Source organism: Zeus faber (assembly GCF_960531495.2).
Source record: "Zeus faber genome assembly, chromosome: 10".
NCBI lineage: Eukaryota > Metazoa > Chordata > Actinopteri > Zeiformes > Zeidae > Zeus > Zeus faber.
In genome coordinates, this window is record NC_137199.1 from 24,251,064 (window position 1) to 24,266,331 (window position 15,268).

The 15,268-nt window shown below is 45.6% G+C and overlaps 1 protein-coding gene across 1 annotated transcript; it reads left to right on the plus strand.

Moving 5' to 3' along the window:
- The first annotated feature begins 1,672 nt into the window (after positions 1 to 1,672).
- sox3 (SRY-box transcription factor 3) lies at positions 1,673 to 2,751 on the plus strand. Its single transcript, XM_080007801.1, has one exon. The coding sequence runs from the start codon at positions 1,831 to 1,833 to the stop codon at positions 2,734 to 2,736; it is 906 nt and encodes a 301-aa protein (XP_079863927.1). The 5' UTR covers positions 1,673 to 1,830; the 3' UTR covers positions 2,737 to 2,751.
- The last annotated feature ends 12,517 nt before the right edge of the window (positions 2,752 to 15,268 follow it).

Sequence of the window (15,268 nt, forward strand, 5' to 3'; positions counted from 1 at the left end):
TCGGAGACGCATGTCTCGGTTGTAAAATGTGTGAACTGGCGGCATTTGTAATGGGCGATACCTCTGGAGGCATTAGGTGTGAAAATCGTCAGGAGACTTTTAGGGACTTGGAACTGACACACACACACACAGACACACACACACGCACACACACACACACACACACACACACACACACCGCGCGTTTCGGGTCGTTTGAGACCCATGCAAATGGAGGGCCGCGGGGGTTAATCATTATAATAATCATTATAATAACCATTAACACCGCAGAGGGAAACCACTCCACGCACAGTAGCTGACGATTTCAGCGACAAGGTGTCACTACTTAAGACTAACCACCACCCCTACCCCCACCCACCAAAACAACGAACTTTTTTTTTCTCAGGCCCTCGCTGTAAACTATGGCCTGTCCCGTCCACAAGAGGTCGTTGATGTATTAGATTTTTTTTATTTTTTTTATTTTTTACCGGGACTACTCCGCGGAGCCGCGGCCAGCTGCTCCGGAGGGTCCGCCACCAAAACAAGGGGACGTCGCTGGGGAGCCTGGGGGCGGCCTGTTCTACTTCCACAACTTAGTTCAGTCTCATCGTTGTTTTTAATTTAGATCATTTGGATAATGGGTTGGGTGTAGGCTCCGTGACTCAATCACTGCGCGGGACTAAGAGTGGAAGTTTTGGTAAACCACACAGCAGCAGAAAATAAAAGCCCAATAAAAACAAAAAGGGAATTCAAGAAAATAAACACACAAACCTTTACCTACCACGAGAGCGGTGAGAGGCGTGGGGGGGGCTGTGGAAGTTGCGTTTATAGTTTATTAACACATCATATTTATTATTATTATTATTATTATTATTATTATTATTATTATTATTATTATTATTATTATTATTTTATTATTTCATTATTTGCCTGTATTCATTTTCCAGAACAATAAATCCGTTCTCATTCACATCTCCTTCACAGCGCTATGAAAATAATACACTGTACAGTAGACATGTAGACATTGATGACACACACATAACATGGCGATTAAACGGTTAGACGCACGTATACGCGTTACGCCCTTGACGACATTAATATCGCGGCCCAAATCATTTATCGGGGTCAAGGATGTTCGCTGCTCGCGTTAAATGAACGACGCTTGGCTTGAAACGACCTGTTAAAACGAACCCAGCTGCGGCAGGTTCATCTGGTCGATGATGTGTATGCGCATAACATAACTCAGCATAATCAAAAACGCGCTTCCTCTTCAGAATCATTCCGCAATCCACCATATTTCTAGTTTTTTACATTTTTATTTTTATATATATATATATATATATATAAATTTCGATTCCGGGAGTGTGCGGTTTAAAAACAAAAAACAAAAACAAAAAAACTTAAACCCTTCTTCCCACTACTCCGACTCCGACCAAAACAGAGCGGGGCAGTTGGTGCGCCGGGCAGCGCGTGGCTGTGGGAGCCGCGCTCTGATTGGCTGGCGGCGCCTCGCTGTCACGCTGTCACACGGCTCGAGCTCTATTAACGCAAGAGCCTGCGGGACGAGTTTGCAGAGTTGAGTTCGAGAGCCGCGCGGTACGGAGCCGCGAGACGGAGGCACCATCAGCACCGGCACCATCAGCACCGAACTGCGCCCACCCGCACCGTTCTATCTTTTGGCAGCGAAAACAAAACTTTTTTTTTTCCCTCCTCCTAATGATCCTGGTCGGTACATCTCTACCTCCGCGTCTCCTCCGCGTGTTTTGATTCGACTTTTTTTTAGGGTTTTTTTTGTTGTTGTTGTTTTGTTTTGGTTTTTTTTTTTCTCCCACGTGCCATCCGTGAGCGACCATGTACAGCATGATGGAAACCGAGATCAAGACCCCGCTGCCCCAGTCCAACTCGGGCGCGGCGCCGGGCGCCAAGACCTCCAGCGCCAACGACCAGGACCGGGTCAAGCGGCCCATGAACGCCTTCATGGTGTGGTCCCGGGGCCAGCGCAGGAAGATGGCGCAGGAGAACCCCAAGATGCACAACTCGGAGATCAGCAAGAGGCTGGGGGCGGACTGGAAACTTCTGACCGACGCTGAGAAGCGACCCTTCATCGATGAGGCCAAGCGGCTGCGCGCCATGCACATGAAGGAGCACCCGGATTACAAATACCGTCCCCGCAGGAAGACCAAGACCCTGCTGAAGAAAGACAAGTACTCCCTGCCCGGCGGGCTGCTGGCGCCCGGCGCTAACCCGGTCAGCAACGCCGTTTCCGTGGGCCAGCGGATGGACGGCTACGCGCACATGAACGGCTGGACGAACGGCGCCTACTCCCTGATGCAGGACCAGCTGGCCTACCCGCAGCACCACCACGCCATGAACAGCCCGCAGATCCAGCAGATGCACCGCTACGAGATGGCGGGGCTCCAGTACCCCATGATGTCCACGGCGCAGACCTACATGAACGCGGCGTCCACGTACAGCATGTCCCCGGCGTACACGCAGCAGGGCTCCGGCGCCATGGGCCTGAGCTCCGTGGCGTCCGTGTGCAAGACGGAGCCCAGCTCGCCGCCGCCGGCCATCACGTCCCACTCGCAGAGGGCCTGCCTGGGGGACCTGAGGGACATGATCAGCATGTACCTGCCCCCCGGCGGGGACAGCGCGGAGCACTCATCCCTGCAGGGCAGCCGGTTGCACAGCGTCCACCCGCACTATCAGAGCGCCGGGACGGGCGTCAACGGGACCCTACCCCTCACCCACATCTGAGCAGAGAAAAGAGAGAGAGAGAAAAATAAAATCAAATAAAAATAATCGAATAAAGACTTAAAAAAAAAAAACTTCAAAGTACTTCGGATACTTGAACTTTTGTTTTGGTTGGTTGCTAAAGAATCAACGTTCAGTAGTTTTTTTTTTGTTGTTTTTTTTTTTGGTTAAAAAAAACAACTATATTTTATTTTAATGAGTTGTCAATTTTACTACTTACATATCATGGACTGAACTGAAACTGAACGTTGAGCCCCATCAAGAGTAAAAAGAAAGAGAGAATGCATTGCGAGGCTTACATCACGAGTTTTAAAGCAATCGACTTCTGTAGAAGAATTGGACTTCTATATTTTAAATAATTGCCATATTTTTCTCTCTATGAAGAGGCTGTTGTATTTCAGAAAAAAAGAGACGGATGGAGATGGAGAGTTGGTTCATAAATGTTTACACTTAATTTTGTAGGATGTTGCTTGTCTTCGGCTGTGTCCAAAATCTTTTGTAGTCCCCAACCACCCACCCACCCACCCACCCCCACCCCCCTCCACACACACACCCTCATGACCTTGGTTTTAATGAACAGTTAAGACTGTGCGGGTCGCAAGTATACGTTTTATTTATAGTAAGATGTTTTCTTTCTTCTTTATTTCATTTTATTATTATTTTTTTTAGCTCGTGAACCCTCTTGTTTGTCACGTGAGAATATTCTATTTTGTTTTTGTGAAGTTTTCTGTTTCTGTGATGTCACGTCTAGGCTGTACTCATCATGAACGAAAAGGTTTATTTAAACTGACGTTTCTACTTATTTCAAGACCATCCTCTATTCTTAAATGATAAATAAATTTGTACGAAACATGATTGTGACTTGTTTTTCCTTTTTTCCCTTTTTTTAGCATAATGTGAATAACAAATTGTAGCCTACTTATCCACCCGCAGTTTAGATTGTTTGGTAAAAAAAATTCTTATCAGAGTTACTGAGCACATATGGAGATGCCAATCAGGGGTAATCAATTGAAAATCAAAGTGATTGTTTGTGAAGTGTCAAACGAAGTGTGAAATGCAGCTTAATATTTATTTTTTTAAATAATAATAATAATAATAATAATAATAATAATCCAACATCTTCTGAAGAAAACAACTTGAAGGTTTGAATGTAGTCTACTTAACGTTTGTTAGGAGCGGCGTCAATGTTGAATTTCAATTTATTGTAATTCCTATTAAAACATGTAATAAGCATCTTCATGTCTTTCTAAGAAGTGAACTGCACTGATAAGAATTAGTGTTTTAAAGATCTATCTATATATATATATAATTAGTTAAAACCTTAAAACTATAGTTTTCAAGTTTACTTTGCACTGTGCCAACGGTTGAATAGGAGAGCTGTATTCTAATATCTTTTATGTATTTAATACCTCAATCTGCTGTCGGTATATTTACATTCTATACTTAACTCAGTATTTGTTATTATGCAAAAAAAAAAACATTAGAATTAAGCAGTTTACAGTCAATATCATAGAATAACAATTTAAGAAAGTAGTTATTGATTATACCTTATAGGTTTTATCTATTAACTAAAGAAAGCAGTTGAAGCAAGAGAATGATTGCACCCACTCATTGTAGTATTGGAAAAGTCAACATAGCTAAAGCATATATTCTTTTTTTTTTTTTTACAAAATACATTAAAATGCAGCAGAATTGCCGAAAATGTTTTTTTGTTTAATTTCATGATTTAATTTCCGTCACGCGTTTTGCTTAACAAAATTGGGAAAAAATATTTTGAACGGGGCAAATAAACAGGATGATTTTAGTTAGTTGTCTATGTCTAAAAAAATATATATTTATATATATATATATAAAATTATTTCAATAATTGTCAAGGAGTATGCTGCTTTGTCGGCAAGATCTATACAATGCACCTCATTTGGGTAAATTGACACTTTTTGGTGTGCTGATGCCACTGTTTTAAGCGTTTGGAACAATGCAGATTTTGCCAGCCCTGTGGTCAGCCTTCCGCATCCCCCCTTGGTTGGCTGTTTATTATTTAGAGCTGACTGAAGCCATTTTCATAAGGATGGATGTTTCTTGGTAAAACTCTGGAAATCCACTTCCGTTCAATTATCAAATTTATTCAGGGACATTGTCCCATACGTTCCAGAGCACACACACACACACCATGCGGCCGACAAATACACACGCTCAGTTTTGCCTGAAAAAGATAGATATGAGATATGCATGCCGTTGCAGAATATTCAGGAACGAACACTGGCCACCAAGAGGGTCGGTGCAGCGCGGCCTTCCCACACTCCCCGTAGGATCTGATCCACAGATCAGCACAGCGACCTGGATTAGCCCCCACGCACCTTTGTGGAGGAAAAGATTATCTGGACCTCCCTGCATTCACTGACAGGGTCTTAAGTCACTCTAGCGCGCCAGCAGCCGCCCGTCAGCTAATCACCCTCTCCAACTCATTTCTTTGCAATTAAGTAGCTTTTCCCGTCCTCGCCACGCTGCCGCAGAGGTGTTTGCCGGACAGAGTAATGGTTTTGAGCCGTCCGTCCGAACGCAGAATCAATCGGAGTCACCGTGTGGCCTTTTGATCGGAAATTGCGATGCGGCTCCGATGGGAACGCGATGAGGTTCCGCTCGCGACGGGGGGGTCACAAAAACGAGCGAAATGGACAAATTGTCCAGAAAAAGCTCAGCTTCCCCAAACTCTACCGCTCTAGAAGCTACATGTGCGGCAATGCTGATGATGGTCTGAGAGTGAAAACTTGTTTTTGAGGGAAAACGCATCACCGGACTCGTGCATGGCTGTTGATGGTATTTGAATGTTCTGGCAGTGAGGCCATCCCTGTTGGCCTTGCGTCCCCCCTCTCCCCCCTCTCTCTCTCTCCATCCGCTAAGCACCCAGAGGGCCTCTCTCTCTCCGCTGTCATGTGGAGCTCAGTGCCCACTCAGCAAGTGCAGGCCTATCCCCACTTCCATCTGCCTATGACCTCACAGGCCCTGTTTGTTTAACCCCCTCTCCAAAAACTAACCTAATTATAGCCCTGTAGAACACGGATTCAGCGGATTCTCGCTGGATTCTGCCACCGCATTGCATTGAGTGCACGTATTTGAGAGTATTTCAGGCTTAAGCGTTCAAGGGAAAGGGAGAGTCGGAAACCTCAGGGCGAGGTTCAGTTTTTCAATAGTTTTTATTTGGCGTGTGTCATATTAGGTTTAGGCATGTCCAACCGCTTCCATATCTTGTTCCAATGGCTGCCGTCGCCTCCTCGCGTCAGTGTGAGGCGTGGAAAGCTCATTTTTAAAAATCCGCGAGACGAGAGTGACGTCGGTGATATCGCTGCCTCTGTCGCCCGACCAGCTTAGCAGCTTCATGGGGACACCTACACCTTATTCCACAAATACAAACCTGCACAATCTCCGGGGTAAATCTATGTTATCGGACGAGTAAAAAAAGATCAAAGGGTCTGCGTCGATGTCGCCAAAACAAAAGCCTCGAGTTTTGAAGGGGGTGGCACGGATATTCAGGGAGCGGAGGCTTAGATGCTCCAGTGGGTAGCGTGCGTGCATACCAGAGTGGGGATGTATTGATCTGCTGTGGCTAGGATCTGCAGGAGGCCCTTTGGGCTCCGCTGGCCTGGAGGGGCCCTTGAGTGGCCTGTCCAGCCTGGCCAGGCCTGTCCACATTGGTGAGACTCGTGTGAGGTGCTGAGATTGACAGCAGAGTGTTTTTTGGGGTGTGTGTGTGTGTGTGTGTGTGTGTGTGTGCGTAGGGGGTGGGGGGATTGGGGGGTTAATCTCCCTGAACTAGGGCAGATGTTGTTAACGAGCTCCTCTCAGGTCGGCTCCCTGCGTGGGAAAATGGCATCAAATCCTCCTGGGGTCAGGGCTTCTGGGCTGACCCACTGAGAGCCATCCCACTTCAGCGCAGCATTCTCTCAAGTCTCCACTCACTCGCGCTCTCTGATTGCCAGCCTTCACCGAAGACGGTGGATAATCGCATTCGACTGTTTCATACCTCCTCTCTTTTAAGTGTTTAAGTGTTTTAACACTGTTTTAAATTTTTTATTTATTTTTTTATTTTTTTATTTTTTACGATTTCGGTTCCTCGCCGTATCCGAGCACTGACAGACTTGTTCCATAATGCACATGTCTCTTTAATGACGGGTGTGGGTCGATCACTGCACCTTACACAACCACAAGGAATGACGAGAGGGAAAAGGCTTCAAAGGCAGGTGTTCCGCCGCTCTTGGTGCTGCACAGTCCCTGCAGCTAGTTCCTTTTATTTATGTCAGTGGAAAGTAAATTATTTGAATTAAAGGCTTTGTAGACTTTAGACACGCAAGCCATGGGGCTAAGTTTCCCGAAAGAAACAGAGAGTACTATTACGTTTTTTTGTTTTTTTTGATATTCAGTAAAGGTGACATGTGGCATTATTGTGCAATTGGAGAATTTTTGCGAAAACTCATTACATTTTTTTTTAGATGTGGATTGCATTCCAGGAAGTGGCATCGCTGCCCACACATTTAGTTGAAGCAGATTAGTTGATTCTTCTGAAGTTTTGGTTTTTTTTGTTCCTGCATGATTACCTTGGTTCATTCAGCATGATTAGGCCAAATTACAACAGCATTTATGAATTCATCAGATCAATCAAAAATAAAAAACCTGTTGTATGAAATGAGGAGATGAAACACAATGCCCCATGTTTCTGCCCTGGCATGTATTTACATGCCTCCTTCATGAGTCAGTCACTCTGTCGGTGCCATGGTTGACCTAGGTTAGTGCCACGTCAGGGTTACCTCTCCCCGAAAAACACCCAGAGTGGAGCCTATCCCTTTCTACCTGAGCATGTTAACACATCGGCCGCCGGGTTTGCCCAGACTTAGTTTGCAATGTGAGGGTCATCCATTAAGGAGTCTCACTCTGTCAACGTGTTTGCTTTGGCCCCGGCAGGTGCGTGTGAATATGAGACTTTTGTCAAATATGAAACGCGCCTCGCTTCAGTCTTTGTCCCTGCAAAACAAACACAAATCACACGAATGGTTGAAAGGGGACAATGCCGTGTTGTGGTTGCCGCCGTCATATTTTTCGAGTTGTCTACCAATGTGGATTCTTTGACTTTTTTGTCGAAGTTACACAATGTGGAGGTTCGCATTAACTTGTTTTTGAGAATTACTGTAATTGTGGTTAGAGGCAGCTGTGCATGCACACACACAGACACCGCCGAGAGGGAAACTGGATTAGGAAGCTTCCTCCTGACTAACCTGTAAGGGCAATAACATGCAAACGGTTGGCTCTAATGCACGTCAGGGAAAGCCCAGGCGCCGAACAGGCCTGTCGAGTGTGAAAGCGGGGCTGCCGCAGATGGTCCAGATTTGTGGCTCGGCACTTTGTCTATGGACACTGGAGCATGTAGCCTGCTTTTTTTCTTTAATTCACACAAACTGGAGTTCTGACCCCACTTCCAATCCGTCTTGGAAACGGAGAAAATTGGGCCAAGTGTCTGTGCTGCACGGTGTCGCATACGCCTAAGGACAGTGAGCTGAGTATGGGATTGTAAGGAGACAAAGCGGCACGGGGCGATGGAAGGGGGGGCGTCAGGGGCAGATTAGGACTCTCATCTAGGCCACAGTTATTGATTAGTGTTGGTTGAGGACAGTGAGAAGGAACACAAATTGACAGTCAGACAATGGTTGTGTGGGGACTCCGCACCATCAGCTGTCTCCGATCATATTCCAATTGTCAGCGACTGTCTTTATTCAACGCCCCTGTAACCTGTTACCCTCACTGCCGTGCTGGAAAAAAATACCCCCCACACCCCACAAAAAAAAACAAAAAAACGCTGAAAATAATGCTGCACACATGCATGGAACCACTTAATTGCACACATCTCACAGAGAGACGTGTTCTCTAACAAGCAAAAAAATAAACAGACGTTTACGTTTTCGATTGAAAAAAAAATCAGGCGGTAACATGAGTCAGATACAGTACATACTGTTGTCGGCCAGGGTGGGGGAGGGATTATGGGGGGCTGTAACCCTGGGAACATGGGGGGGCACACACCCTCGGCTATGGCTCAGTTCTGACTGACTCTGTCACTTATTGATTAGTTGCCATGGTGAGTTAGTCAGGCCGGCGTTCCCGGAGGTGTGTCCCTGAGGGCCAGTGCTGCCCAGATGAGCCCGTGGAGCCTTTATCTGCAGGGGGTGTGGGTGTGCACGGTTACGTGTGTGTGCGTGTGTGTGTGTGTGTGTGGGTGTGTGTGTGTGTGTGTGTGTGTGTGTGTGTGTGTGTGTGTGTGTGTGTGTCTGTGTGTTTGTGTATGTGTGCGTGAAACCCAGTGGTGGAAAGTTTAAGTAAATTTCAAGTATCTGTACTGTAGGCCTACTGAAATAAGTATATTCTGCTTTAAGTACTTTTACTTTTAATACTTTAAGGGCATTTAAGAGCAAATACTTAAATAGCTATATACATAAATATATTATTGTATATTTATATATTTATATTATTTTGCTTAAATATATGTGGTACTTCCACTTTGACTAGAGTCATGTTGTGTCAGGGTATTGGTCTGAGTACATATTCTACTACTGGTGAAACCCAACGGGTGACTTAGTGTGCGGTGACCAAAGCAAATCTCGGTCGCACTCCCCTCATCTGCTTCATCTTCTTCATTCATTTGTTCGTCCCCTGTAGTGTTTTGGGGTTCAGTATGTGTCACTGATTGAGCGGCATCTCCCCAGCAGACCAGGACCCCGCTTAATCTCCCGTTCAGCCCGATTCTCCATCTTTGTGAAAATGCATCCATATTTATGCATACACCTCGTCCCATGGGAAGTTCAATAATGGGGATTGTAAATAAATTGTCCAGACTTATTGAGCTGTGAAATCCGCTCCACGGCCATCGAATTTGTCTTCCCTATATGATCCCCCTCTCCTGTCTATAGTTGTATTGTCCCGGGTTCCCATGAAACTGAGGGGAGGTGAGTGTATGTGTGTGTGTGTGTGTGTGTGTGTGTGTGTGTGTGTGTGTGTGTGTGTTTGTGTGTGTGCATGCGTGCGTGCGTGTGTGCGTACGTGCGTGTGTGCGTGCATGCATGCGTGCGTGCGTGCGGAGGGTTGTGTCTGGAACTTTGGGTTGATGGGTTGATGGGTTGTTGATGGTCTCGGTGGTGGTGCCAGGGTTCCACCTGCAGTGCACGATAGCTCTGCTAACAGTCCAATGGGGAACAATGGGGCAGATAAGGGAGGGCCTGGGTTGGGTGGGGTGGGTGGGGTAGGGGTGTGGAAAGCGCTTCACACCTCTGGATGTATAACCCCACCTACCCCACTTGGACCATTAGGGCCGTGATAGTCAACGCGATTCCGGTCCGACAGGTCTACAGGTGGAGAACACCACTCCACACCTGTGTAGGGTGCGGAAAGAAAGATTTGAAAATAATGTGATTTAAACTGTAGAAAGTAGCTCCAAACTTTGTGTTGATTCCGGGATATTTTTGTACAATGATCCGTCAGCTTTGCTGTGTCCCTCGATGGACGCCTCTACAGCTGTCTGCCAGTATTTATCCGCTTTTGATATTAGATATTGTGCAAAGAACGCGAATTTCCGGGCTTAATTGTAGTGATTTAACATTAGTTTTGTGTTAAAAGAACTATAAACTCCTGTTCGACGCAAAACTTGATGATGCCCCCCATCCCCTCCTCCTCCCACCTCCCCTCTCCTCGTACCCCTCCCAAATTTCACACCTTGGATGCATAAACATGCCTGCGCTCCGCACATCACCCCACTCGGGGGTCCCGCATGGCTTTAGTGCCGTGCTGTGACACCAATCAGGAGAGATGGCGGGCTTCTTTGTCATGCAAACAGTGATCGCCTCTTGTCTTATTCAAATGTCTGCCCTCTCTTTCTCCTCTCCCTCACTCTCGCTCAACCCCCCCCCCCCCCCCCCCCACCCACCATCCCCCGGTTCTCTACTTCTCTCAAGTCCAAGTAAATGAGAGGAGCGATAGAAAGAGAGAGGGAGAGAAGGAGCCTCCAGGCCTGGCGGTGCCAGGATAGGCCTCTCTCTCCCTGGCGTTGGCCTGTGCCTCATTGCATGGGGCTGTTTCCAGGCCCGACCGAGGGACCAGACCATTTCATATTCAAATGTTACAATCAGGCCTCTGACCCACAGGGGGCTCTTTATGGCTGTGGCCCTAGGTCACAGGGTCAAGATGGTGATTTAATAGCCCCGGCAGAGGAAAGGAGTGGGGGAGCCAAGTGATTTAGGGGATGAATGAGTAATAAAAAAGCATTTTTTTCCTAAGTTGTCATGTAAATTTCAATCCCCTTTCAATACGAAGCTCCCTCCACACTTCATGGTTTTCCAGAGGACTTTGGCTGTTCAAAGCTAATAAAGTCCACATTCTGCTTTTAGTCTTGACTTGTGCTTGGTGTAAATAGTAGCTGACGGCGGAGTGGTCGGGGATTAAAGACAGAGGGAAGGAGATGCTAAATTGTTATCGTTCCTGCTTGGTGCCATTGCGTCTCCGATGTATCATGCTCTGGAGTGGCCTGTTATTCCTGTCTCCGAGGGTGTGTTCCGCGCATGGGAGAGCGCCAGCAACGTGGGACAAGTCTGCATTATTATTGTATTTCTTTCGTGGAGAAAACAGGGACTGAGCTGAAATGAGAAATAACGAGTGAGATAGAAAGAACGAGGCGAGACAGAAAGAGCGAGAGACGGAGCGGTGAGAGAAAGAGGCAGAGGGAGAGAAAGAGAGAGAGGAGTCGTAGCCTATATGTACCAGCTGTGTAGTATTTGTGTACTCTGTTGTTCCTTGAAAGGTGTAGAGGTGTAGATGGTTGGAAGCAGAGACACAGCCATTACAATATATCAACGTATTCCCTCTCCAGTTACCGGTTCTTCCAGCTGTCACGTGCATGACTGCTGCATAGTTTCCACCCCCTTTCCTAAAAATCTGTGACTCATTTAACCCACAAAAAACACATCTCATATCTTACAACCTCTTTTGTGACATTGCTGCTACACTTTTTTATTTCCTGTGCTGCTCAATAATACACAAAGAGATTCACAAAGAGATAGCCGGCTGACTTGTGATTTACTTGATGAGAAAAGTGATTTAAAAAGGCTGTAATAACTCTAGACCAGTAATATTAATGATAATCTTAATCTAATTCCCAGTCATTTATTGAATAGATTTCCAACAGAGGAGGCCGACAGCGAAGCAAACCGGCCGCTGTCATAATTTGCAAGGTGCTTGTTGTATTCTGAGGACAGTGGAAAAGGCCGGCGGGACAAAGGGAAAGTTGTGGGGAGAGGTTGAGGGGGCCAGAGCGGGGCAGGCCTCAGTGGGCACAGCTGCAGCCCACAGTCATTACTGGTCCTCTGCCGGTCCAGAAGAGAAAGGGCCCCTCCTGCCGCATGGCTGGCCTGGCCCCTGCCACATGGGCCACATGGGCCCAGGAAGCCCTGGTAGCGCCAGGCAGCACCACTCGCTGTTTGCACTCCTCTCACGTGTGGCAAGGCAGCCGAGCAAAACACAGGGAGGTGTTGGGGGAAGGGGCAGCGGGCGGGCGGGCCGAGGTGGGAGGGGGTGTAGGGGTTAAACAGGGGGAAGGCTGGGGGGGGCTGGGGTGAGGGGGGTTGTTCCTTCCTCTCTTATCTCCCGGCTGACCATTCTTTTTTCCCACCCCTCGCCCCCTCGCCGCCTCGCCCCCCTCTCCTAACTCCCCTCGTCTCCCTCTCTCCTCCTTTTGTGGCCGGTGCACCTGCAGCCCTTGAGTCCGGGCAATAAAGCTGAAAATAAAGCGGGAGGATTTGAGTCTAGTGGAGTTTGGAGGAAAAGTGTTGGGTGGGGAGGGGGGTGGGGGCAAGGCAACAGGTTCAAAGTGCGGTTGTTTGATATGGTGCCGGGCCGCGTCTCAGAGACTTGCGGGGCTTGACGTAATGCGGTTTGACACAGAGGGAGTGAGTTTAAGCAGATTTGCGAACCCGATTTACGACATGTTTGGGTTTGTGTCATCGTGAATCAGGATGATCTGGGACATGATCACTTTTCAGCGCTTAAGAGTCATCCTTCATTTCCGCACCCCATGTCTAAATAGAAAATAATTGGAGTCACACCGCTCGTGTTACTCGATAGAACAGTTACCAGACGTCCCGCTTTGTACGGGATTGTCCCGGTTTCAAGCTGTGTGTCCCACATCCCAACAAATATTTGTAAAACACTAAAACGTCCCGGTTTTATAAATAATGATAAATAATAATAAATCTAGCTGCAGGCAGCAATACGTGTGGTCCAGGGTAGTCGGCTCTTCGTTAAAGTTCAATGGATGAGTGTGATCTGGCTCTCTGTTCCGGTGTGTTTTGTGACTGCAGCAGTTATTTGTTCTGGCCTGGTTACGGTGTCATTCTATGATGGGCAGTGTTTGCGGCTGTGGGTGGGTTTCCGCCGCCCCAACTAACGGCGGTTACTCGTTAGTTCATTCTGAAGTAGGGCTGCATGATCATGGCTAAAATGATAATCCCGATTATTTTAGTCAATGTTGTGATCACCATTATTTATCACGATTATTATTCAATTTTTGGAAACTATTTTTTATTTTATTTTAACTATTATTTTCTAGAACTTTGTGAACCAACAGAAAACTGCCTTCACAAAATTAATATATAACCCTATAAATAAATAAACTAAGGTAAGTGGTTTAACTGAGTTCAATTGTAGAGGATATATAATGAAATAAATTGTGTGTAGTGGGCTACACATTTTTGTTGTATTTGAAACAAATCTTTGAGGCATCTGGAAGTGAACACTTCCAGCAACAACACAAAAACACAAAAACAATGAAAATATTTCAAAACACACACACAGTTAATACATGTTCCTTGTATTATGTTATTGCTTATGGTTATTATAATAATAATTCGGTAATTATAATTCAGGCAGATTGTACACATTGATATCTCTGGAATGTCAATAAATTCTGACAGTGATGTTATTGGGTTTTTATTTTGTAGAACTTTCTCTGGGGTGTGTCAGTTGTCCTCAGAAGCATATATATTTATGATGTTTATTAAGCTGCACTTTGTTTAATCCAATTTTCTTCTGGTAATACTTTAACTTAATTATTTTTATACATAATAAGGTTTAATTGTAATAATATAATACTTGTCACTTTGTAACTTTATATCTTGGTGAGTTGGCGATTGTTGATTACAAACATCTGAACAATTCTGAACAGCTGATCTGGATGAAACATGCCGCCATCCTGGTGAGGACCCGGTTGTTGACCAATCACTTGAATGCAATGCTATCATGTGACCTGTGCTCGCCATTGCGCATGCGCGTAGCGGGGATGATAAAAAAATACAGTTTTTTACTAAATTATTCCACAATAATGGACCAATCGGGATCAAACGTGCCCAAATACTTATTTTATTGATCTTGTCTGTGAGTGAGGCGGATCCATGAGGTCCATATACTACTGACGTAAGTTTTTCATTCACAAAAGCAATCGGCCGCTTGTGGCTCTGTCTGACAGAATCTGTCTGTAGGCTACCAGATCGCAGCCTGTCATCCTGCCGACTTGAAAATCAGACACACACACAACAACAACAACAACAACAATAATAATAATAATAATAATAATAATAATAATAATAACAACAACAACAACAATAATAATAATAAATATAGCTGCAAGCAACTACAGGTATACGCAGGGTCCAGTTTAGTCGTGTTAGTTATGTATTACGTTTTGCAGATTTTGGTAATCCGGGATAAAACCGCACTCATTCACGAATTAAGTCTGATTCCGACCCGAATTTGTTGTGTCGGACAAATTTTTAATTGTCCGGCCATATTAGTCGTCTTTGTCCTGTGTAGTATGACATCATTGCTGACCACCCCCACAAAAGTTCTAGCATTTTTACATCATAGCTATTACAAGTTTTCGAGGTTCTCGAGGTTCTGTAAAACACATCTTTTCATATTGACATGAATTGCAAAAGCTCTTACTGTTTTTCCCAAAGTCAAAGGACAAGGATTGACTTGAAAAAAAAGCTGTTGATTCACACAAACATACCCTTGCTCCAGGACAAGCTTATGTTGCATTAAGTCGTGTGACATCTTTAAAAGGGCTTGTGATTGAAGATTTTCATGAAAGGTCAACATACGCAAAAGAAACGACTGAAGATTCACTCAGTGAAATGACAACATTTACGGGTGGAAGATTAAGCTAAGAAGTCATATACGATACTTTTGCACAACTTTCAAGGACTCAACTATCATGCCGAAAGACGGAGCACACAACGCCACATCTAAAAGGCTCTCAGAATGCCTCGATTTACAAAAAGAGCAAAGAGATAAAATAACAAGCGAACGGCCCTGCCAACATCAAACAGGTAAGATGGTACACACACACACACACACACACACACACACACACACACACACACACACACACACACACACAGAGACACGCACACACACAGACACACACACACGAGTAGTTTGTAACCTCTAATCG